We start from the raw sequence: 23447 nt of genomic DNA, 5'->3' as shown, positions 1-23447 counted from the left end.
ATGGCTGCCCACGGAGGGTTTTGTTTGCACGTTTAGCTGTTGTGGGGGTGCTCGGGGCAGCTGCCCAGGCCTGGTGAGAGGAGGCCATGACAGGGACACCCCCAAAAAGGGGGTGCTTGGGGCGTTACACCCACATCCCTGCCATGTACAAGGGATGGAGGCAGCTGCCCTGGCTGGTGACTGGTGATGAGCATCCAGGGAAGTCCCCTGAGCTGGGGGAGGTGATCAGCACCCTGCAGGGCCATGGGGCTGTCCCCTTCCCTGCGCCCACTCTTTGTCCCCGGCCAGGCCAGGGAGAGATTAATTTAACTCAATTACCGCCCAGGCCCTGGCAGTGTTGGCATGGCTCGTGCCCTTCCCTTGGCAAGGTGTCCCTGAGCTGGCAAGCCCTTCTGGAGTGCTGTGCAGGGTGCCACGAGGCGCTCAGAGGAGACGTCTGATGCCATGTGCCCATGTCCTCCTCCAGCGTCCTCTGCCACCTTTTGAGTGCACGACCCCAGCTCCTGCCTGGTCCTGATGTCTCCCCATGGGTGATGCCCAGGATGGTGCTGTGCCACGGAGCTTGCCTGCACTGCCCACATATCAGCTGCCCCACAGCCCTTTACAAGGCTGCAGGCAGGGCTACGGAGAGGCAGAGTCCCTGCAAGTGGCACAGCCTGGCTGCCACCTCTCTGGTAGGAAAGCCTGGATGTCCTTTCACTTCGTGTGGCACTGAGGAACACCTCTCCTGCAGCTCCCGGCAGCTTTAGCGTGGCTTTCTTGTTAAACTTTAATGAGAACAAACGAGCTGGCATGGGCCGTTGCTGTGGGCGCATTGCCTGGCCATGTGCCGGGCACTGGCTCCGCATGGCTGGCAGTGCGGCGGAAGCTTTGCAGAAGGCTGGTCGGTCCTCGGGTGGTGCTGGGAGCGATGCTTTCCCCCGGGGAGAAGGAGCAAGGGGTGAAAAGCCAGGCAGTGGCCCCCTGCCCATGTCAGCCACCGGGTCAGGACTCTGCCCGTCGGTGGGGAGAGCCGGGGGGATGCATCCCGACCAGGCGAGGTAGGAGAGCTGGTCTTCACGCAGGGTGGAGGTGGGTCCCCCGACACCATGCTTTGGGTGTGCTGGGCTGCTGGGTCCCCTCCATGCCCATGGGGGCTGCAGGCAGGTGGGCAACAAGATGCCTCCGTTTGCCAAGCCTGGGATGGCTTCTCCTCGGATACCGCTCACAGCCAGCCCAGACTCACCAGCTCTTCCTCCAGCTGCTCTCCCAGTGGGGCTGGCACTGGGCACCCACTTAGGCACCCACCCAGGCACCCACCCAGGCACCAGGACAAGAGCATGCCCTGGGATGCAGTGCTCTTTGGTGGCACCACTGCAAGCCCCAGCTCACCAAGCCTGGCTATGGCTGGCTCCCGAGCCACGTGCATGGGTGCCCACAGTTGGGGAGCCATGCCACCCTACAAGGGAGCCTCAGACACTTCTCCTCCCCTGCCATGTGCTGGTCCCATTCTGCACAGGGACCAGCAAGGAAGGGACCAGCTGGGGAAGCAGCTCACCCTCTAGGGAGGGGGTTAACTGTGTCCAAGAGCACCCCATCTCTGCGAGCACACCCCCAAGACTGCCCCAATGCTTTTCCTCCCAAAGCTGGCCTGACCTCGCTCTAAAAGCAGCAGCAAACAGGAAAGGAGCCTGGGAGGGAGGTGTCTCTTCCTGCGCCGGTGACGTCAGCTGGTCCCAGCCTTGGATGGAGCTGGCTGCTTCAGCCTCCTCTATCGGAGCCGGAGGGGTTGCCAGGCCTGGGTGCCCCAGGACCAGGACCCCTGCAGGGACTTACGGTGCTGGAGGGGGGTGATGTCTGTGCCACAGAGTCCCCTTGTCGTTTAGGGCATCCCTGTGCTTTCTGCCAGGGAGTTGTGGGGCCGGGAGGTGCTGCTGGCCTTGGCACGGAGGGCAGGTGGGTCTGCCATGCTGCCCTGTGGGAGCTGGACCCCCGTGGGAAGCGGGACAACCTTGGTTCCTGCATGGGAATGGCACCCAGCATCTTTGAAGAGCCCTGCGAGGAAGCCCTGGCTGAAACCAGCCCCTCCGAGGCTTTGGAGACCCGGATGACACAAACTGGGGACATTTGAGGCCTTTTCCCAGCAGCTCCTGGGTGTTGCAGGGTGCCCACAGGCATACCGCGGGGATGCATGCCATGGGAAGCCCACAGCAAAGCCACGGCTGTTTTATATATATGCATATACATATATTTAAAAAAAAAAGCAATGCAGAAGCGAGCAGTAGGGCTGCTGGGACTGCTTCCCATAGCGGTGTGAGCATCGGTTGCCCGCTCTGCCCGCAGCTTTGTGCCTGCCTGCAGCAGAGCCAGCAGGGATGGGGGTGAGGGGCTGTGCCCAGTGCATCCCCTCCGGAGCAGGGACCAGCAGCAGCCCAGGGCCAGCGGTGCGTTCAGCAGGGCGGTGTTTGTACCCTTGCTCATGGCCTGCCCTGGGTGACGGAGGAAAGGGGGTCTCTGAGAGGAGCAGCATCATGGGGGGCTGGCTGGTATGAGGCCAGGGTGGCACGGGTCGGGGGCGGGAGTTTGAACCGCATTGGCCTGCGGTGTTGTCCCCTCCCCTGCGCCTGTGCCTCAGTTTCCCCAGGGGGGCGGTGGGGAGGGAAGGATGGGGACCGAACCGTGCTGTCCCTGTTCCCGGAGCAGCTGGTGCTGGTGGGGTCCCCTCCTTCTAAGGGGGATGGGGGTCCTTCTGTCCTCCCCTACTCTGTCCTCTTGTCCCCAGCCCTTGAGTCATGGCCGGGGCTGCAGTGCTGGGCAGTGATGTCAGCCCTCGGGCAGGGGAAGCGTGGGAGGAGACTGCTGCCCGGGGGGAGCCCTCCCGGCCCCGGCCCCCACACATGGGCGGACAGACAGAGGGAAGGACAGACGGCATGAGAGAGCAACAGCTGCCCGGGACACTGATCCCAGCCCGAGGGGGACGTGCTGCCGCAGCCCGCCATGAACGGCAAACCGAAAGGTACTGAGCACTGGCGTCACCGGGGCCCCCTGGCAAACGCCATTAATTTGGGGACCCCCAGCTGTCTGAGGCTCCCAGGGCGATGTGGCCGGGCTCATGGGGGGGGTTTTGGGGTGAGCAACTTCCCCAAGGAGGAGAACTCTTCTTCCCCAGGGATCAGTATCCACCACCTGCAAGGGATATGGTAGTCACCGTGGCATGCAGTGATGGGGTGTCAGCGTGGGGTGCCCATGGCAGGATAGGACCCGCCAGCTGCCCAGCCTTGCCATTGCCCATGCTGAGACCCAGGCTCTGCATCTCAAGGCAGGAGAGGGGCCATGGCTGCCCCCCGCTGCCAGGCAATGAACCCCCAGTGCCACAGCAGCAGGGCTTTCCTCGGCAAATTGGTTTTCTCCCCCTTGTGCCCCCCGCATCTCGTCTGTGGTCATGCTAATGAGGACAAACAGAGCCTGGCTTCAGTTGAGAATCCCTGGCACCGCAGCCCCAGAGGATCTGGGCAGAACAGGGGGTCCTGGGGCTACTCTCACGCACAGGGACCATGTTGTCTGGGCAGGATTTTGGGTGGGGGAAGCTTCTGGTACCCAACAGAGCATCCTGGAGATGAGCAGGTGGGGGTGAAGGTGGCATGTGGGACCTTCGCAAGGTTATGTCAACCCCAGCAAGATCATGCCAGAGCCCTATCTTTTGCTCAGCACCTCTAAGAAGGGTCACAGCCCACTCAGGAGTAAGAACTGGTGCCCCTGGCCAGGCTGCAGTCCCATCTAGCAGGGCATGGAGGTGATCCCTTAGGCCTCCAAAGCCATGGGGATCCTGGCTGGGTGCTCTGTCTGTGCCTTTGGTGGTGGTCGATCTGCTTCACTAGGACCGTAGTGGTCCTGGGCTGGTTCTCAGGAGCCGTCCTAGAAAACAGGATGGGCTTGAGCTCAGCCAGGCACTGGGGAACCCCCTGGGTCCCAGTTTGGGGCTCGCATCCCTCTCCGGCTGCGAACTGGGAACCCGTGGTGTGTATGGGTGGTGGGGTGGGAGGCTGTGAGCCCCCAGCCCCTGGGGAGCTGGCCGTGAGTGTCTGCCTGCGTCGTGCCCTGCCCTTCCTCGGGGATACTCCACAGGGTAAATAAGCGCTTCCTGCAATTCTTCCCATTTGCAGCTCCTTCCCTTTCCTGCCGCCCTCCCACTTGGCCCAAGGAGTCAGCTGGCCTCCTGCGGCCGCGAGGGCGGATACTGCTGCTGTGCCCCCAGCATGGGAGCACCCAGCACCCATCCAGCCCCCTGCCTGCAGCACCCAAACCACCATTCCCTGTTCTGGTGGGGGCTGCGACATTATGGCTGGGAGTTTCTCTCCTGGGTGAGTCATAGGGAGCCGGGATGCCATTCACTGACTCATCCGACTCCCAAAAAACCCCAGTCCCCCTCGTTGCCCCGCACGGGGGGCAGGCAGCGGGGGTCCTGCCTGCCTGGAGGAGAGGCAGAGCGTAGAGGACGTCAGGGAAGAGGCGGCTCCCAGGCTCCCTGTGACCAAGGCGGCATGGCGTCGGTCCCCGGATGCTCCTGTCCTCTATGCTGGGGAGGGACGAGGGGTGATGGGAGGGAAAAGCTGCTCCAGCCCACGCCGGGAGCTGGCCAAAGGCTGTCCCGGGGCCGGAAGGGGCTGGCGGGGGGCCGGGGTACGTGCCTGGGTTAGGGCAGCAGGGACGCAGCTGTGCAAACAAGGATGCAGCGGCTGGGCTGGAGGGAGCCGTGCCAAGGGCCTGAGTTCGCAGGCTCCCAAGGTCGTCCCCGCCGTGCGCCCAAGGGACGCTTACCCAAGGGTGCTGGGGTGGGGGGGGTCGTGCCACTGGCGTGGGGTGGCAGGACCACCCACTTGCCACAGACGCCTTGGGTGACCAAGCTGCGGGCAGGACAGACCATCCCATGGCTGCTGTGCTGTGCCCTCATTGGGGGACACTGCTGTGCCCGGGGAGGTGGCCGCAGTGCCATCAGCGTGGGGGCCACAGCCCAGCCCTGCCAGCCCCTCCTGGGGGAAGCCCCTTGGGAGGCCGCGGGTGCTGCTGGCTGGTCGTGGGTGCTACTCCTCAGGGTCAGGGGTTGCGGCAGGCTGCTGTGTCGGCCACCTCAGGCGTTGCTGGCCTCCAGTGAGTGACATTACTGGAGATGCTGGTCAGAGCACCCCCAGATCCCGGGGCTGTGGGGCTGGGGATTCGGGGGGAGCCAGTTTGGGGCGTCTCCGACCAGGGCAGTGTTGATAAACCCGCCGGAGCGACCTGAGGCTGGTGTGTCTGAGTGTCGGAAACAGAAACCAGCTGGGACCAACCCAGCCGGTCGGACTGCCCCCTCCGCCGCTCAGACCAGCATTCTTGGGATCCCAATTATCTCCAGAGCACCAGGCATTGAGAAAGGAGCTGGCGGCCGGGCTGGAGAGCCCCGGGGTGGGCTCCAGCACACCCCCCCCCCGCCCCCGCCACGCCACCTACCCAGCTGCTCACACCTGGCTGCTCTGCACCCTCAGCCTAGCCCGAGGGCAGCACTGGCCGAGGACGGACAGAAGGACCGACTCCCAGGATTGTGTTTCCTACGCCGGGAGAGCTGCAGGCGGTCTGCTGCGCAGGCACAGCAAGGTGAAAAGCTTGGTCGGGAGGCAACTTCGTTAGCACTGAAGCCCTAATTAAGAGCAGGGGGCAGTGGGGCTGGCAGGGACTGGACCTTTGGGGCAGGACCTCTGCAGCTCCTTCTCAGGAGAGGGAGGGATGTGCTTGGGGCTCAGCGCATGGCAGGGACATGAGTGTGCCAGCGCTCTGCCTGGTGCCAGCTTCCCAGTAAGCCTGGCACGGGGCTCACTAGCCTGGGAGAGATGTGGCAGCCAGTGGCCCCTTCCAAGCGTGCCCTGGGCTCTGCTCCCTGCTGGGGCTGGCCGTGCCGCCATGGTACCAGGTACCTCTTATCTCGGTAATGTCAGGAATGCACCACGCCGGGGTTTTTTCCGCCGCTGTGAGCCAAGCGTGCCAGGAGCGGAGACCCCACACCCTGCCTGCCCTGCCTGATGCAGGCAGCGCTGCCCTTTGGCACCTGGCTGGCTGGCTGCATGTGCCAAGGTCGAGCATCCCTGGGGCTCCCGGGTCATCACTCCTGCAGAGTGGGGCACGGTGTTCCCCTCCTCAAAGGGGGTTTGGAGTCCTGGCATGGGAGCTGGGATGCAGGGTGCCAGGCCTGGGGACACAGGGTGTCATGGCAGAAAGGCTGGTGCCGGCAGGACCTGGCAGTGCCCGGGGCCAGGTGCTGGGCTGGCTAGCAGCACGTGTTGGGGCTGCACCATCCCTTGCTGTTGACACAGGTCTGCACCCATCCTGCCGGCTATCTGGCCTCATGGTGCGGTGCATCGTGGAGGGTGTTTGGGGGACAGTCGGATCCCTGGGCTGGAGGGCAGGGATGTGGTCCTGTCAGCAGCCACTGCTCATGGCACTGCTCCCTGTGCTAGTGCAGGAACTTCAGATGCCTCAGAGCACGACACAGCACCATGCAGGTGGCTGCTGGAGCCTCTCAGGGGTCTGGGTGTGTGGCTGAGGATCACTGACTCTTCTGGAGAGTTGTACTGGGGCATTGGTCCCCCACAGCACGCCCAGCATCCTTCTCCCCTCTGACATCCCCAGCATCCTTCTCCCCTCCAACACCCTTGGCATCCTTTTCCCTAGTGTGGGCTCCTGCCTGGGTGACCCTCTTTAGAGCCCCCTCCATGCCCCCAGATGGCAATGTGGGCTGGAAAAGGATGGGCTGGCAGAGTTGTCCTCTCCCTGTAGGAGCTGTGACCTGGTCCGCATGTGGAGAGCTGCGTCTTAGGGGTGGTGGGTGCTCTTCCTATAGATGAGCTGCTGTAACACCCAGCTGGGGCAGCAAGCACCAGTGCCACAGGCCTTGCTCGCTCAGTGGGGAGCAGATTAAAGAGCCCTGCAGAAGGTAATCTGCCCAGGCCCAGCCAGGGATTACAGCTTCTCCTAATGAGCTTAATTGGGACAGCGTTGTCCTGGAAACTGGAGGGACTGGCACCGAGATAACGCTGAGGCGGTGGGACCCACAGAGCGGCTCCGTGGTCCTGGGCTGGGACCTGAGCGCCAAGGAGGGACCAGATGGACCTGCTGCATCCTGGCTCCGATGGGATGGAGGTTATTGGTGGTGGCTGCCTTTGACTCCAAACGGCCCTGGCTCATCCCAGGAGCTGTGAATGCCTGGCCCCAGCCTGGCATGTGGGAGGTGACAGCATGGCTGCGGGGCGGCGGGGAGCACAGCGCTAGGGGGATGCTTGCCAGTGGCCGAGCAGACGTGTGCCGCACGGGGCTGGTTTGAGCTGGGCTCCCAGGCTCCGTTGTGCCGGGGGAAAGAGTGGGGATGGCGGCGGGAGCCCCGGCAGCGCCTGCGTCCCTGTGCCGTCCCTGGTGCTGCTGGGGCTGGGGGCTCGCTGCCTGCTGTGTTGGGGGCAGGAGGAAAGGCAGAGCAAGGCCCTTAAAGCGTGGGGAGGTGGCTCTGGCCCCAACTGCCAGCTGGGGAAGCTATGCATTCCTAGGGCCCTGCCTGGCCTTCCCTGGCAGGGTGTGTGACTGCTGGACACCGTGTGGGCTCATCCCTGGCAGCTCCTGTCTCCCCATTCCACAGCTCCGCTCTAGGGGCTGGCAGCAACAGAGGGACTGAGTTGGTGTCAGCAGTGGCTGGGATGAAGTGGAGCATCCAGAAGCCTCTGCCCTGCTCTGGTGGCTGCCCTGTGGGCTGGGTTTTTCCCTGTGCCCAGCTGGCACTGATGGGGGTGGCAGGGCCAGGAGGAGCCCTGGAGTCCCCTGCTCTTGCCTTGTGCTTTGGGCTCCCCACCCCAACCCCAGCCACAGCTGCAGTGATGCTCCCTGCAATATGGGGTGGCAGCTGGGTCTGAGCCCCGAGACTCAGAAATCTACTCTGTCCTAGCTGGCATCGACTGCACTGGCCACTGTGGGGACAGGCAGGTACAGGCAGTAGTTTCAGGGCTCCTGGCACCCTCTCTGGCGCTGCCAGAAGCAGAGGGCAGGGCTGCAACAGCTGTGGGGCTGGACACGTGCTGCCTGCAAGGACTTTCCAGGGTCCGACAGGGAATGGCTCGGCCTTTCCTTCTCCGACGCAGAGCTCCTGGCAAAGCCGGGGACTTTCCAAAGCACTCTGTTGCCTGTGGGTTTTCCTCCTGGTCGCTGGAGCAAGCGGAAGCGAGTGTGGAGACAGCGAAGGGCTGGGCGGCCAGGTCTGGCCCCGCGCCCTTCCTGCCCCTGCAGTGGGGTGGCACGGATGACAACGGGACATGGGACGAGGTGGGGTTCAGGAGGAGGTGGCCAGGCTGGGGCACAGTGGAGGGTTTGCCATGGTTGTGTCCAGGAAGGGCCATGGTAGGCATTGGGCATCAGCCCTTTCCTGTGGCTCCCATGGGGCCAAGCTGGGACGTATCTGTTCATCTGTCCCCACCGAGTGCTCATGGTATCCAGAGCCCTGCTTCACCCAGGGCAGGGCACCAACAGCATTACTGGGGACAGCATGGGACCTGTGTCCCCAGTGCCACCGGGAGCGTCCCTGGGCTGAGAGGGAGGGAAGGCTCCCGGCCCATGAGTGCTACGTCTACCACAGCCCATGGGTGCCGTAGCCACCCTGGTGCATGGGTGCCATTCCTGTCCTGGTCTCAGTGGCAGCCCTGCCTGCATGTGTTTCCCCGCCCTGCTGCTGGTGACCCTGCTCTCTCGTGCCCCGCAGGGAGGCCCTCCAGGTCACACTCAACGATGTCACTGTCTGTGCGCCCGCAGCGCCGAGTCCTCGTCACCAAGATCAATAGGAGCCAGTCCTTTGCAGGAGTGAATTCGACGGCCGACCGGCCCTTCAGGTAGGAGATGGGTGCTCATGCTGCATGCAGTGAGGGATGGGGATAGGCTTGGGTGCGGTGGTGGGACCTGCTGCACATCCTGAGGCACCTTCCTGACCCGCTGGGATCTTTGTGGTACCCAGGGGATGTTGTACGGGGGGCTGCGTGGAGCATCAAGGCCAGATGGGAGACAGAGCCCACCACCCCAACCCTCCACTGTGCTGGGTCCCAGGCTGGGTGAGGACCCTGCAGCCCTGTGGCTGCTGCCACCAGAGCATCAATGAGGCAGGTGTAGCTTACCCTTGTTCCTCAACCAGCTCTTAAGAGCTTCCCTGTGACCATCTCATCATGTTTAATGGGTGTGGTGAAGGAGCTGGGGTGGCTTTGAAGCATTGTGTCTCGACGGCCTTGACATCCTGCGGCGGCCGGTTTTGGGATTTGAGTGCTGGCGTGAATCAGGGTTTCCTCCAGGTCATTTCAAACATGTTGCTGAAAGGTTTTATTGGCTGCCCGTCAGCTGTGTTGCGAGGAGCAGCCGTTCCCTACTCATCCTCTCCAGCCGCTGGCGATGTTACGGTCCCATCATACCCTTCCTCCTCCTCTCTGCTGAACCTCACATCGGTGAGAACTACCCCATGCGCTGCTCATCCCTGCCACCCTCCTCCGCACCACCCCTAGCTCCTGGCTACCCTCTCACAGGTGGTTCTTGAGACATGGGCATGCCGTGGGTTTGGGCTGTGGGACTATGGCATTTTAATACTTTTAATCCCTTTTCCTAGCACCCAGTCAGCCTCCTTACCTCCCAGTGCTCCCACCAGTGCCTGGGGAGAGACATGTCTTAGCCAAAGGGCTGGGGAAAGCAGTGCCAAGCTGCCTTGCCAGGCTATGGCCACCTTCACTGGGTGCGCACAACCGCAAGTAGAGCCTCCCCATGTCTGGGAGCAGACATCCAGCCCTGCTCGGCTCTTGTCCCTGGGTCCTGTCCAGCTTCTGGGCCAAGTGACACTTCCCAGGCCATGGGCACATTGCTGGACCTGGGGGTGCCAGAGGGGCTTGCTTGGGGACAGAGAAGTGGGATGACTTTTGGATGCCTGCAGCCAAGTGTCTGGTTGGGAGATGCTTGTGGGAGATGCCTTCAGGGGCCCGGGAGGGCGGGAATGAGGAGGGGTGGTGGAAATCAAGTGTTTACTGTGGCTTGGGAGGAGGCCAAGACATTCTCCCCCCCCCCCCCCCCCCAGTGATTCAGGGAAGTCTTTTGGCCACACCTGCAAAGAGCAGCACAGGATGGGAGGTCGGGGCCCGGGGCTGGGAATGAAGGAGCCCAGGGTGTCTCCTAGGCACCAGTGGCGCGACAGTGAGCTAGAAGGAGCAAGGGAAGAGCCGGTCTAAGTGGGGCGTTGCTCGCTAGGCTGGGGAGCGACTCCATTGCACAAGGCAGGAAGGGTGGTGTTTGGGTCCTGGGTGCTGGGTCGGTATCCCTTCAGGTTGGCTGGGGAAGGTCCTCGAGGCAGCAGTGGAGCAGGTGGAGGCAATAGGCAGCCAGCAGCTCCATATGGCTGGTTTGGTGTCATCTGGAGAGGCATAGCATTAGTGAGGATGTCCCTGCCCCATGTCGCTGCACTGTATGATAGGGTGACAGGGCTGTTTGTCCCTAGGATGCTACCATGCTGCCACCCGCTGGGATCTCTGCCTCTCCCTGGGAGCTCACGGTGGCAGGGCAGCAAGCTGATGGTGGCATGTGTCACCCTGCCACAGTGCCCAGACCACAAGGAGCATCTCCATGCCCCTGGCAACCTGGGGTGCTGGCAATGGAGCAGAGCACGGCCCCTTCGGAGTGTGGCCAGGCCCGGAGATGCCACCACAGGCACTCCAGGAGCACAGCTTAGCTCCGGCTGGTGCCAGCCCCTTCTACCTTTGCTCCCTCCAACTGGTGCCTGTGACACCTACACCTCTGCAGAGGCTACCCCACAGCCAGCCTGTCTGACCCCGCTGGGACAGGGTTAATTCTCTGCTCTTCTCCACTGCCAGCTTCATGGGTTTCTCCTTGTCCTTCCCATGGCTTCGGGGCAGCCAAATGCACTGGGGGGACTGTGGGCATGTGGTGCAGGCAACACTGCCCAGCTTTATGGCCCCATCTCGCCCAGCCCTGCTGGCTGGTTAGACTGGCTGCTGGGGAGTCCTGGGAGAGGCAGGCAGGTCTGGGCGGACCTGGCCTCCATCCCAGAGCTCCTTTGTGTCTCGAGACAGGGTGCCCGGCAGGCTGGGGCACCCAGGCAGACCCCAGTGCTGTGTGCTGATGCCGGCTGCCCCGGGTTTGCCTGCGTCTCTCCCCAGGAACCTCTCGCCCTTCACCCCCACCGTCTCCCGCAAGACTGGCTCCAGGGTCAGTAGGATGTTCTCAATGTCCCACAAATCCCCACCACCCAAGGTGCCTCAGCCCAACCGCCTGGACGAGGTGTACGAAGCTCTCAAGAAGGGCCTGACGTAAGTGCTGGGGCTCCCCATGGCTGGGTGGTTGGAGGCAGGGAGCCCCTGAGGGGCACAGGGACAGCTTGCCATGGGTTGGGGTTGGCAGCTCTCCACTCCCACCAGGTAGGGAAATGCCAGGTCTCCTGGGTGCAGTGCCTGGGGGTCCTGGAGCTGCATGGGGTCCTGCATCCCACCACATCCCATGTTGAGGCAGAAGTGGGCTTCCTCACCTGGGTGCTGGAGCAGAGAGTGGGGATGAAGGGCCAGATGTGCTGGGTTGGTGTGGTCTGTGGGTGGCAGGAGCCCTGGACATGGTGTTCCAGCCTGACCCCCATGGTGTGGTTGCCCCCAGAGCCTACCTGGAGGTGCACCAGATGGAACTGGAGAAGCTCAGCACCCAGATCCGCGAATCCAAGAGGAATTCACGCCTGGTGAGTGTTGCTGGGAAGAGCCTTACAGGGAGTAGTGCTTTGGGTAGATGCCCAGGGTGGTGGGCACAGCTGGGGCAGCCCATGGTCCATCTGTGTACCAGGGCAAAGCCTGCTTCTGTGGGGATGTCAGGGGCCAGCCCAGGCTCTGGTGTTGGGCTGCATGGGGCTCCTGTCCTACTGTTCTGCACTCTCCAGCCCTGGCTGGGTGCTGCATGTCCCCACTGACATGCTATGGGTGGTGGGTGCGATGTGCTGGGTCTCCTTGGGTAGGCAGAGCTGGCTTTGTGCTGCATCTTATCCCTCTCCTCTCTCCTCCAGGGCTTTCTCTACGATCTGGATAAGGTAAGCGGGATCAGTGCCCCATCCTCCTTGTGTCCTTCCTAGCGCCTGGGATGTGCTACTGCCAGCCCCTCTCTGCTTGCTCTGCCCTGCTGCCTGCCCCCCATCCCCTGCACGGCAGAGTGCCTGCGGGCTGGGATCGGGGCTCTGCAGGCAGGGTGGGTCTGGGCAGGGGAGGTAGCAGTGACAGGCAGCGTGTCACCCGCTTCTTGCAATCAAAAGCTGTTGTTGGTGAGTGCTGGGCTTGGGTTAGCTCTGAGGCTGACAGAAGAGCACCCTGGAGCCTGGCCTGTCTCCTGCACAGCCCTCCGGGGCAGGGGAGGCTGGAGAATGCTGCAGCACATGGGTGCAAGCACAGCCTCTGCTCCACTCACTCCCAGCTGCCACCCTGTACCTCCCAGGCAGGGCTGGTGACCAGGACCCATCCCAGCTGCAGTGCAGGCATGCAGCAGGGCACATCCTGACCTGCAGCTCCTCTGCAGAGGGGTTGGGCTGCTGCTTACACCATGTCCTCTGCTTTTGCAGCAAGTGAAGTCAATTGAGCGCTTCCTGCGTCGCCTGGAGTTTCATGCTAGCAAGGTGAGATCTGGGGACCAGGGTCACCTCGGGGCAACCTCAGTGCAACCTTGGTGCAGCACTGGGACAGCCATGCTGTCCCCTGCCCTGCCCCTCACCGCAGCTTGGGTCTGTCCTTGCAGATAGATGAGCTCTACGAGGCTTATTGCATCCAGCGGCGGCTCCGTGATGGAGCCCACAACATGGTCAAGGCTTATAGCACGGGCTCACCGGGCAGCCGGGAGGCACGCGAGAGCCTGGCTGAGGCCAGCAAGGGCTACAAGGAGTACACGGAGGTGAGGCAGCTGGCTGGGGTGGGCTGGCAGGGTGCTGGGTCCCATGGGTGGCTGCTCAAGTGTTGCTGTCTGTCCGTCTGTGCCCAGAACATGTGTTTGTTGGAGAACGAGCTGGAGAGCCAGCTGGGCGAGTTCCACGTCCGGATGAAAGGTAACACATCCTGCTCCATCCTGGGCTTGCTGCCTGCCTGCCTGCTGCCTGCTGATGCCCCTCTGCCTTCTCTTGCAGGACTGGCAGGCTTTGCCCGGCTTTGTGCTGGTGACCAGTATGAGGTTGGTGGGACCATATGGGTTGGGAACTGCTCTTCTCCTGCCCTGTGGTCCTTGGGGTGCCTGGGGGGCATAGGTGGGCGCTGGTGTGGAGGGCATGTTGCAGGGCAGTGGTGGGTGGAATGGGTCCCTGACCATGCCCATGGACATACAGAGAGCACCCACCACCCCGGTGTTGTATCATCTCCCTCATACCCATGCCTCTGCATCACCAGATCTTCATGAAGTATGGACGGCAGCGGTGGAAACTGCGGGGGCGCATTGAGGTGAACAGCAAGCAGGTGTGGGACAGCGAGGAAATGGTTTTCTTGCCCCTCGTCACTGAGTTCCTCTCCATCAAGGTACAGTGCAGAAGGAGGCAGGGATGGTGTGGACCAGCTACCACCCTCCGTCCTGGCAGGGCTTCCCTCCAGGACCTCACCTAAATTTCACTCTCGTTGGGGTGGGAGGAGGCTGTCTGGTGGTGGTGGCATTCTGGCACAGAGCATGGATGCAAACAGCATGGATGCAAACAGCATGGGTAAGATGAAGCCCATGGCTTCATCTCCTCCTCTCCTCCCTCTCCTTCTCCAGGTGACAGAGCTAAAGAGCCTGGCCAACCATGTTGTGGTGGGCAATGTGTCCTGTGAGACCAAGGACCTCTTTGCGGCTCTACCCCAGGTAGTGGCTGTGGATATCAATGACTTGGGCACCCTCAAACTCAGCCTGGAGGTGACCTGGAAGTGAGTATCTCAGCAGGCATTGCTGGTACCATATGGCAGGGCTGGGGATGCCCAGCGTGGCGTGGCAAGAGGTGGCCTGCCCTGGGCTCTCTCCCATCCCAAAACTGGGCTGCAGTTCTGGAAAACCAGAACTGGACTGGATGGGGTCCTGGTGTCCTGCTTGCTGCAGAGCAGGGTCAAGACCCCCCAGGCTGGCACACACCTCTCACCTCCCTGCTCTTCTCCCCAGCCCCTTCGACAAGGATGACCAGCCCTCAGCAGCCAGCACTGTCAACAAGGCCTCCACAGTGAACAAGAGGTTCTCCACCTACAACCAGAGCCCGCCTGACACACCATCCCTGCGGGAACAGGCTTTCTACGTAAGTAATACGCCGGTCAGGGCTGCTCAGGATAGGTGGCCTGTGGAGGGGTCTGCGCAGGGATGTGCCCAGGCTACGTCCCACAGGGTGGCACGGCTCAGGCACAGGGGTGGGCAGCTCCTCTCCAGCCATCCAACCACGGCTCCCCGGTACTGCCGCCTGCTCCTCCCGCGCTCACAGCTCCTCTTCTCTCTGCCCAAGAGCCCGGGGCGGGCGGCCAACAAGCATGGTTGGTCCTTGCTGGACATCTTTCGGGAGACACTCTTCGAGAAGCTGTCTCAGAGCTGCTCCTGCGGCGACGTCTCCTCGGCCGAGCTTGGGAGATGGCCGCAGCAGGGCCGCGTAAGTGTGAGGGCTGGAGCCGGCCAGTAGCTTAGCCCAGCGTTGTAGCCGTCCTGCAGTAGCTATAGCTGCTCCTTGTCTCCTACTCACTGGCCCTTCCTGATGCCCAGAGGCCTGATCCTGCCAGGCTGGGGTCTGGCTGGTACTGGGGATACAGTCCCCGAGCTAGGGGAGCCTGGGCTGCATGGGCTGGCCCTGCTCCTCTGTCCACATGCCCTTGTGCGAGAGCTGGGCACTAGTGAGTAGAAGGTTTATCCATGTCCCTGCGCTGGTGGCGTTGGTGTGCTGTGCCATGGCATTGGCATGGTCCTGGTGTGGTGGTGATGGTGCTGGTGAGGTGCTGGTGTGATGGCGTTGGTGTGGTGGTGCTGGCGTGGCACTGGCATGATGCTGTCATGGCGCTGGTGTGACACCAACATGGCGTTGGCGTGGCACTGGTTCAGTGTTGGTGAACCACTGGCATGATGTTGGCGTGATGGCCCGTGCTGCCCCTCCATGAGCTGGTGCTGGAGCTGTTGCCGTCCTTGCAGCCACGGTGGGTGGTGTCCTCAGCTCTACATGTCACACCCTGTCATGGCTCACTGGAGCTGCCCACTGTGCTGGGGAACCACTGGCACCCCAGAGCTCTGGGGCGTGTGTGGCTGGGCCTGGGTAGCTGGACTCCCCACTGGTGTGGGGTGAGATGTAGGGCTGGAAGAGGCAGCCATGGTCTGCCAGGTCCTCGCTGCCCAACCTGCTGTGCTGGCAGAGTCAGGGCAGTGCGGCAGCCTGTGCTGGTGATCACCACGGCCTCGGTGCCCTCCTGCTCAGCCGGATCCTGCCCCCGGTTGAAGGGAAGGCAGCCAGACAAGCAGAGGCGGCAGGAGGGTCTTGTCTGACACCATTTTCCCCCTCCCCAGAACATGCTGCGGCGGCAGGAGGGTCTTGTCTGACACCATTTTCCCCCTCCCCAGAACATGCTGCGGCGCCAGGAGGAGCTGGAGAACGGCACGGCCTGGTCCATCTCCTCCGAGTCCTCGGACGACTCCTCCAGTCCCCAGCTGTCTGGCAGCGCCCGCCATGCTGCGCACAAGCCTATCGTGCAGCCCGAGGTGCAGGCCTCCGCCCCCGCCATCGAGATCTCCTTCTCCCAGCAGCCAGAGGAGGCCAGGGCTGGGCCCAGGGCTGGCGGCGTTGGCGTCCCCCCCGCCGGCAGCCAGCCGGAGGAGCTGGGCAGCTGTAAGAAGGAGACGGTGGCCAACGGGCACGTGCCCTACTCCCGGACTCTGAGCCACATCAGCGAGGCCAGCGTGGATGCCACAATGGAGGCCAAGGCTGTGGAGAGCCCCTGGGAGCCTGCGCCCAGCCCGGAGGAGGACGCAGGGATGGGGGAGCAGGACGTGGACCCCCTCCCCGGCGCCTCGGTGGTAGCCACCATGGCAGGGCAGGACAGGGGTGCTGAGGCCAAGCCCCGTGCCTCTGTGGCGTGGGCTGTCACCTGTGAGGCGGAGGCTGGCGGGGCCGAGCCAACGCAGAGCCGGGTGCCAGTACAGGGCGGCTGCGGCACCAGGGACCCCGCAGTGCTGGCACAAGCCTCCGCGGAGGAGAGGCCTGTCCCCGCCCCGCCGCTGCCGGCCGACATCCCCGAGGTGCCGCGGGGGAAGGTGGTGGATTCGGGTCTGGAGGAGGCCATTGGCCTCCTGGGCTCAGCCCTGGATGACTACCGGGGGCAGTTCCCAGAGCTGCAGCCCCTTGAACGGGAGCTCAAGCGCCTGGAGGAGATGCTGCTGGTGAGGGGCTGCCAGCAGTGCCTGGGGGTTGAAGGGGGCGTTGTCGTCCCTGCTGGCAGTGCCCAGGGATGATGGGGATGGGGCCATCCCTGCTGGCAGTGCCCAGGGACGACTGGGATGGGGCCATCCCTGATGGCAGTGCCTGGGGACAATGGGGACGGGGCCATCCCTGATGGCAGTGCCTGGGGACAATGGGGACAGGGCCATCCCTGATGGCAGTGTCTGGGGACAAGGGGAATGGGACCATCCCTGATGGCAGTGCCCAGGGATGCAGGTGGCAGGCCTGTCTTGGCTGGCAAGCCAGGATCCAACCCCGCCATGCCTTCCTCCGCAGCAGAAGCAGGGCATCTTCCTCAGCCGGGCCTCCAGCATCAGCCTGACAGTGGAGCATGCGCTGGAGAGCTTCAGCTTTCTCAACACCTCTGACATGGAGGACTCGGAGGGCTCTGAGGAGGACCCTCTCCAAGACGAAAGGTGCACAGCAGGGCTCATGGGATGGGGCGTGGGGCAGGGTGCGGCCCTGGGGCAGTTGGGATGGGGGATGCGCAGCTCTGCCAGGGTGCCCAAGCACATTTAGACTGGCCCATCACAGCTCAGGGCAGATCTAGGTCAAGAAGCAGCAGGATCTGGCCCTTCTGGTGGCACAGTGCTACCCCACATCTCTCCATGGGGGCAGGGCTGGGAGGCCACCCCTGTGCTCTGTGCACCTGGGACCTGCTCTTTCACCCAGCCCTGATGCTGTGATACTGCATGTCCTACAGAAACTCTGCCCAGCATTGCACCTATGGGGGGGGAAGGGCTGGGTCCAGGTTTCCCATGCTGACCCACTGCCTCGGTCTCTCCCTGGCTTGCAGGAGGGCTGGCAGACCCCGGCGCAGCAGCAGGGCCACCAGCGCTGGTGAGACGGGGGCAGACGACACCGGCATGTGCAGCGGCTCTGAGGCCAGCACCGACCCCATGACCACCGGCAACGAGTTCCTGGATAAGGCCCTGGTGCTTCACCTCAACAACTGCAACCGCCTGCTGCTGGTGAGGACGGGCCAGGGCACCGTGGCAGGAGACATCCTGGGGAGGGAAGCCCTGGGGTGGGCTGTGGGTCCCCCCTCGAGGGGTATCTTGCTGCAGCATGGAGGCTGTGGTATGGGTGATGAGCTCTGTCCCTGAGGTTCCCTGGTTTGGCCATGCCTTGCAGAAGCTGGGCACCTTCGGTCCCCTGCGATGCCGGGAGATGTACGCCCTGGACAGGCTGATGCGGGAGGCGCAGGTGCTGGAGATCGTGTGCCAGCTGACGGAGGAGCGAGCGGGAGTAGCCAGCTCTGCTGCTGAAGGTAAAGACACACGGCTGAGGGGACTGTCTCTGCCACCTCAGGGGCTGCACAGAGCCCAGTCTCCCCTGGGCCATGGCTGGGCAGTGAGTGGCCATGCCAACCGGAGGGCAGGAGTCACCTGCCTGCTGCTGTGGCCCCTGGAAGCTTGACAATACCTGTCCCCGCAGTGGTGCAGTTCTCGACACAGAAGGAGGGCGTGCTGCCCCTTTGGGACTGCTGCGTGGAGGTGCCCAATGTCTACACCTGCCCCGTGGAGCGGTTCCTGCAGGTGCTCAGCGCCCAGTATGCGGCACCCATCAGCGAGCGGCACCCTGGCCTGGCTGATGCCGGTGAGCGGGTGCCCAGGGGTGTTCAGGGAGAGAGTTGCCAGCCCCACTCAGTGACCATGAGTGGGTGCCTATGGGTGCCAGGAGCCCTGCAGGGGGGTGACCATGGCTGCTGCACACCCTGACCTGTCCCTTTCTCTCAGTGTGTGTGAAGCTGCTGGAGGATGTGATGAATCGGCGGCTGCCCCGGCGGCCTGGCAGTGCCCAGGGCGAGCAGATCACCATCTTCCAGTACTGGAGCCATTTTGAGTCACTCGGCACGCTGGTACTCGACATCTACATGATGGAGCTGGCAGAGGAAGGTGAGTGCCCTCCCATTCTCCCTAGACCCTGGCATGGGGTGCTGGAGCATCACCATAGGGGATCACCCTGCAGCACCACCATGACTACCCTGGGGCAACACCCAGAGGCTCAGCCATCCCTGGGGTGGGCAAGTAGGTCTGATTCGATGCACAGCCCACTCCCACACTGCCTTCCTGAGCACTGAGTCCTTGCTGTAGGTCCCCAGCATCTTGGCTTGGGTACCATGTGTTGGCACCCTGCGTGGGGCTACCTCTGCCTGGCATGGGCGCAGGGTGCCCAGGGATGGGTTCCCTGTGGTGGCAGGGGCGTGCAGGCAGTGCCGCTGGGCTCCCCACACCTCCGCTCAGCCGGTGGTTCCCTGCAGCGCTGCTGGCGCAGAACCTCAACTCAGATGACCAGGACGTGGTGCTGCGTGCCCTGAAGCGTGTGCCCGAGGGCCGCCTGAAGAAGGAGGGACTGAAGGCCCTGAGCCTGCTCCTCGTTGAGGGCAACAGCAAGGTGGTGAGCGCTGTGTCGGCCCAGCTCCGCAGCCTGGCGGAAAACCCCCGCTTCCGCCAACGGGTACGTGCCAGGCAAGCCAGGGATGAGGTGGGCTGGTGCCACAGTCCCCAGGGTGCTGCCCCCTGGCTCTGCCACGGGTGGTGGCACTGACCCCCCCATCTCCCCCAGGCCCTCGTGTGCTACCTGGAGCAGCTGGAGGATGAGGAGGTGCAGACGCGTGTGGCAGGGTGTGCAGCGCTGGGCTGCCTGAAGGTGAGAGGGACGTGGGGAGGAGGCAGCAGAGCTGCATCTTCCAGAGGAAGAGGAATCGCATGGGGCTGGCAACTCCGGACATACCTGCACAGTCTCCTGCTCCCAGGAGAGAGGGACTGGGGTTGCCCCAAATGTGCCAGCAAAGCAGGCAGGGGCAGGGCAGGAAGGGAAATGGGGAAGGAAGGGACAGGACGAGGGACTTTCTTGCACTGTGGGGCTGCAGCACCCTGTGTTGTCTTCCCCTCCGGGCTGTGTTCCTGCTGCCAGCCCTGCCAGCCACATTCAGCCCCTTGTCCCTTCTTCTGCAGGCCAAGGAGAGCATCGAGCAGCTGGTTTACCTGTGCCAAACCGACAAGGAGCCTGTGCGGGAGGCAGCCAAGCAGAGCCTGATGCTGTGCGGTGAGTGTCCCACTGCTCCTCTCTGCTCCCTCCCCACCCACGGCATCCCGAGTGGCATCTCCTGGTGCCAGCAGCGCCCGTAGAAGAGGGTCCCAGGCTGGTCCCTGCCTACCCCACACAGTCTGGCTCACGGTGCCCCAAGCTCTGCCAGGCAAGAGCAAGCTGGCAGTGGGCAGTGAGGGCCAGGTGTCCTGTGGCCACAGAGCACTAAGGCTGGTTGTTATTTATTATTTGCTAGATGGCACTGAGAGAACCATCTGAGTGGGTTTCTAGGCCTCCAGATCGCGGCAGCTGCTGCACAGGTTGGGACACGTGAGCCATCTTCGTCCCCCGTCCCCACTCCTGCTGCTTTGCTCACGAATGTCTCCGTCTTAGAGCCTGTCAGCCGTGTCACGTTTCGGAGTCTGTGTGTCTTGGTTGTTCATAGACCCCGTCCCCGTGGCATCCCAGCACATGTAGATGCCTTGTGTCCCATGTCCCAGCAGATTGTCCATGTCACCATCTCTTGCTGGGGATGGCCATTGCGGGCAGATTTGCGTGTGGGTGTGCCGGGTCAAGATCTCAGAGCCCGCTTGTAGCATAGGTGTGTGCATCTCTGTGTGCCGGGGGGTCCTGGGGAAGCCCTCGGGATCCCTGTGCCAGTGCATGCAGATGTGTGATGCTGGAGCTGGCACAGCCCCAAGCCCTGGCCCCTTGGCCCCAAGCTAGGCTCTCCACAAGCCAGCACTCCTGCAGCCCAAATGTGAGTGATCCCTGCCCCGCGTGGGCATGGGTACGGCAGGCAGCTGAAGAACAGGATTTGCAACATCTGAATCAGCTCTGGGGGCTCTTTTAGCTGGATCCTGGCTGGGACCTGCCCAAGGGTGTGCTAAAGAGGACAAGAGAGGTCTCCACTCTGTGGCCATAGCACACCAGCTCAGATCTGCCAGGCATTAGCCATGTTTCCCCAGAAAGGCTGGGAAAGGTGGCTGGGGATGGGCAGGGGACAGAGCTTCTGCAGTTCGGTTCACTGACCACGGCATGTACTTGCAGGGGAAGATGGTAAATCAGCTCACCGGCGGCTGGAGGAGACCCTGGACAGCCTCCCAAGGATCTTTGCACCAGCCAGCATGGCCAGTACAGCTTTCTGAGACGCCACGCAAACCCACCTGCCATCCCTTGAGGGCAAAGGCACCGCTGGGCTGCCCCAGGCTTGCACAGACTGGGGCCAGCCGGGACCCGGCAGCTCCTGCTCTAGGCAGCACCGCAGTATTATCCCCGCTGGCAGCTCACCACGGCTGCACACTGCCTTACGGAGCACCGCTTCCCCTGCCACTGACCACTGGCCCCACGGGGTGCCATGTACACACCCCTCGGCAGGGGGGGCTCGCTGCACATCCCACACTCTGATGGCTATTTAAAATACACGGGGAGCCCACCCTTCCTGCCCCCCTCGTCGGCTACAGCTGCTGGGACCGGAGAGGCAGGGAGATGTACTGGATTTCTCTGCCTCCTCTTGCCTTCCTTTTGCTTGAGGGCACGTGCCCTGTCCTGGAAGGACCTGCACTTTGGAAACCACACCGTTTCTTTCCAGGAGTTGCCTGGGCTGTGGGGACTGCTGCCCTTTGCCACCTGGAGTCCCCAGGACTTAAATAAAATGAAATATGAGATATTAATATATTCTGCTGGCGTTTCTTCTTTCCAGCTCCATGTGCTCCTGTCCCTCCCCAGCTGTGGCTGTAGGGAGTGTAGTGAGATGTGGCCCCAGCCCAGAGCCTTTCCTGGTCTGTTGGGAAGCGCCGTGGAGGGCAGGGGCAGGAGGAGCAACAGAGGGACGGACAGACGGACGGACAGAAGCTGCCACCTTTTTTTTGTTTGTTTTATTTTATTTTTTATTTACAGATTTTTGCAGAAAAACAAAAGCAAAAAATTCTTTTCTATAATGTCTCTATAAATCTATATATAATGTAATTACAGAGAACGACTAATTTTGATTTTAAACCAGCAATAAAACCAAACCTTTAATGAGTGCCGGTGTCACTGTGCAGGTGTTTCTTTGGCCCTGCTGCTCAGGGGCAGGGTAAGCTGGGGTCAGCATAGCAGGCTGGGGGAGGGGGGGGGGGGGGTGTTCACGGGGCGTCATTGTGATTTCTGGCATCGTCTGGGTGCAGCCCTGCCCCACGTCTCAGCCACCAGCAAGCTCGAGCCTGAGCCAGCATGTGGGGCTGCCGGGTGCCTTTCATGGCCAGGTGTGCAGGGGAGCAGGTACGTGTCACTTAGCACAGGGCACAGAAGTCTTGGGCCTCCTGGCTTGGCACAACTGGGGCAGAGAGAATTGCCCTGGCCGTGTGTGGCACTGCCCGGTCCCACAGCATGCCTCGCTGTCCCACCTTCCAGGGATGCTGTTGCTGGAGGGCTTTAAATGCCATTTCTAATGTTGTCTTTATAAATGTGTGGAGGAATGCTTCTGGACTGAGGGACAAAGCTGGGCTCAGCTGGGTGTTTCTCAGGTGCTTGGAAAGCTGAAGATCAATACTGCTCCCACGGTGGCCTTTGGTTTCACCAAAAGGCGAACAGGTTTCTCCTTTTCAGCAGTGGAAGGAGTTTCCAACTTCCCTGAGCTTTGCAAGAGTTGCTGAGATGTTACCAGACTTTGGCTGCTGGGTATGGGAAGCATCACCCAAGGTGGCATGAGATGGCTACACGGTGGGAGTGCCCAACCAGACTTTGGCTGCTGGGTATGGGAAGCATCACCCAAGGTGGCACGAGGTGGCTACACGGTGGGAGTGCCCAGCTCAGGAAGCCACTGAAACCAGGGCTGCCCTGGGGAACAGTGACAGCGTTGCACGCTGTCGCTGTTGCCATGGCAGCCCTGGCTTCTACCATCTTCTGTACCTGTGGTGGGAACACACCATGGTGCCCGACCCCAAGCAGAGGTCCAGGGAGCTAGGGACAGAGCTCACTCAGCTGAACTGGTTTTTCAAACCCATTCCCATAAAGATTTGGCACCTCTTGGTGCGGGTCTCATCACTGAGCCACAACAGATCAAAGACTCAGAATAGTTGAGGTGGGAAGGGATCTTTGGAAATGCTCATCCGTTCCCCGATGCTCAGAGCAGGGTCAGCTAGAGCTCAGGACCACATATGGTTGGGTTTTGAGTACCTCCAAGGATGGAGATGCCAAAACCTCTCTGGCCAATCTGTGCCAGTGGTTGACCATCCTCACAGAAAAAACTTTTCTGAAATTTAACTTGAATCCCTGTACTTCAGTTTCAGTTTGGTTCTTGGTCTTTCACTGGGCACCACTCAGGAGCATCTGCCTCTGTCTTCTTTACCCCTCGCCAGGTATTAATAGACACAGATAAGAATCCCCCCCAGCCTTCACTTTTCCAAGCTAAACAGTCCCAGCTCTCTCAGCCTCTTCTTATATGACAGCTGCTCCAATCCCTTAATCATCTTAGTGGCCCTTATGGTCCTGGGAGGGGAGTAGGTTAGAGCAGCGAAGATGTCCCAAAAGGCAGCAGAGGCAGGGACTGCCACGGCACTGTCCCATGGTGCTGCCAGCCACCCGTGCCGGAGCAGGCAGCAATTGCTTGGGCACCACCAGCATTGGCAGAGCTGGGGCTTTATGGCCTCCAGGCCAAACAGTATCTGTCCATCAGTGCTTCCCGGGGTTTCTAAGAAAGTCCCAGCAGGTTACAGCCTCCATGTCCCTTTTCCTCACCGGAGCAGAGCTTTCTGGGCTGCCTCAGGCAGAATGGCACACATGGCATAGCATGTCGTGGTGCATGGGGAGTCCCAGATGGGACACTGCCTTAGCATAACCACTTTTGGATGTGGTTTTATCTGCAGATGGGATTGCAGGAAGGGGGTAACCAAGGGACATTTTGCTGCATCCCTGCTCGCCTAGCCTTCCGCCACCTGCTTTGAGGGTTGGACAAGCCCCAGGAGGGACA

At 62.1% G+C, this 23447-nt stretch overlaps 1 protein-coding gene across 9 annotated transcripts in view; it reads left to right on the top strand.

Annotated features, from left to right (window-relative positions):
* The window catches only part of RIPOR1 (RHO family interacting cell polarization regulator 1), a 34971-nt gene extending 13450 nt beyond the window's left edge, over positions 1–21521 (top strand). For 2 of the 9 annotated variants that reach the window (XM_049806838.1, XM_049806834.1), the window contains 21 exons: positions 8747–8873; positions 11187–11336; positions 11674–11752; positions 12071–12094; positions 12617–12670; positions 12790–12942; positions 13030–13215; positions 13428–13553; positions 13786–13934; positions 14164–14293; positions 14495–14635; positions 15589–16404; positions 16739–16878; positions 17259–17433; positions 17597–17732; positions 17900–18061; positions 18202–18360; positions 18726–18922; positions 19031–19114; positions 19423–19513; positions 20546–21521. In XM_049806838.1, coding sequence (XP_049662795.1) covers positions 8773–8873; positions 11187–11336; positions 11674–11752; positions 12071–12094; positions 12617–12670; positions 12790–12942; positions 13030–13215; positions 13428–13553; positions 13786–13934; positions 14164–14293; positions 14495–14635; positions 15589–16404; positions 16739–16878; positions 17259–17433; positions 17597–17732; positions 17900–18061; positions 18202–18360; positions 18726–18922; positions 19031–19114; positions 19423–19513; positions 20546–20643 — 3351 coding nt within the window. In that variant the 5' untranslated portion in view covers positions 8747–8772 and the 3' untranslated portion in view covers positions 20644–21521. Of the gene's footprint in view, positions 1–6641; positions 7238–8746; positions 8874–9348; positions 9474–11186; positions 11337–11673; positions 11753–12070; positions 12095–12616; positions 12671–12789; positions 12943–13029; positions 13216–13427; positions 13554–13785; positions 13935–14163; positions 14294–14494; positions 14636–15588; positions 16405–16738; positions 16879–17258; positions 17434–17596; positions 17733–17899; positions 18062–18201; positions 18361–18725; positions 18923–19030; positions 19115–19422; positions 19514–19751; positions 19816–20545 lie in introns of those variants that run through there. The other 7 variants (XM_049806836.1, XM_049806835.1, XM_049806839.1 and 4 more) reach the window with 7 other exon arrangements.
* The last annotated feature ends 1926 nt before the right edge of the window (positions 21522–23447 follow it).

Source organism: Accipiter gentilis, chromosome 7 (genome assembly GCF_929443795.1).
Source record: "Accipiter gentilis chromosome 7, bAccGen1.1, whole genome shotgun sequence".
NCBI lineage: Eukaryota > Metazoa > Chordata > Aves > Accipitriformes > Accipitridae > Astur > Astur gentilis.
The sequence above is the reverse complement of the archived record's forward strand: the minus strand, read 5'-3'. Positions and strand labels throughout refer to the sequence as shown.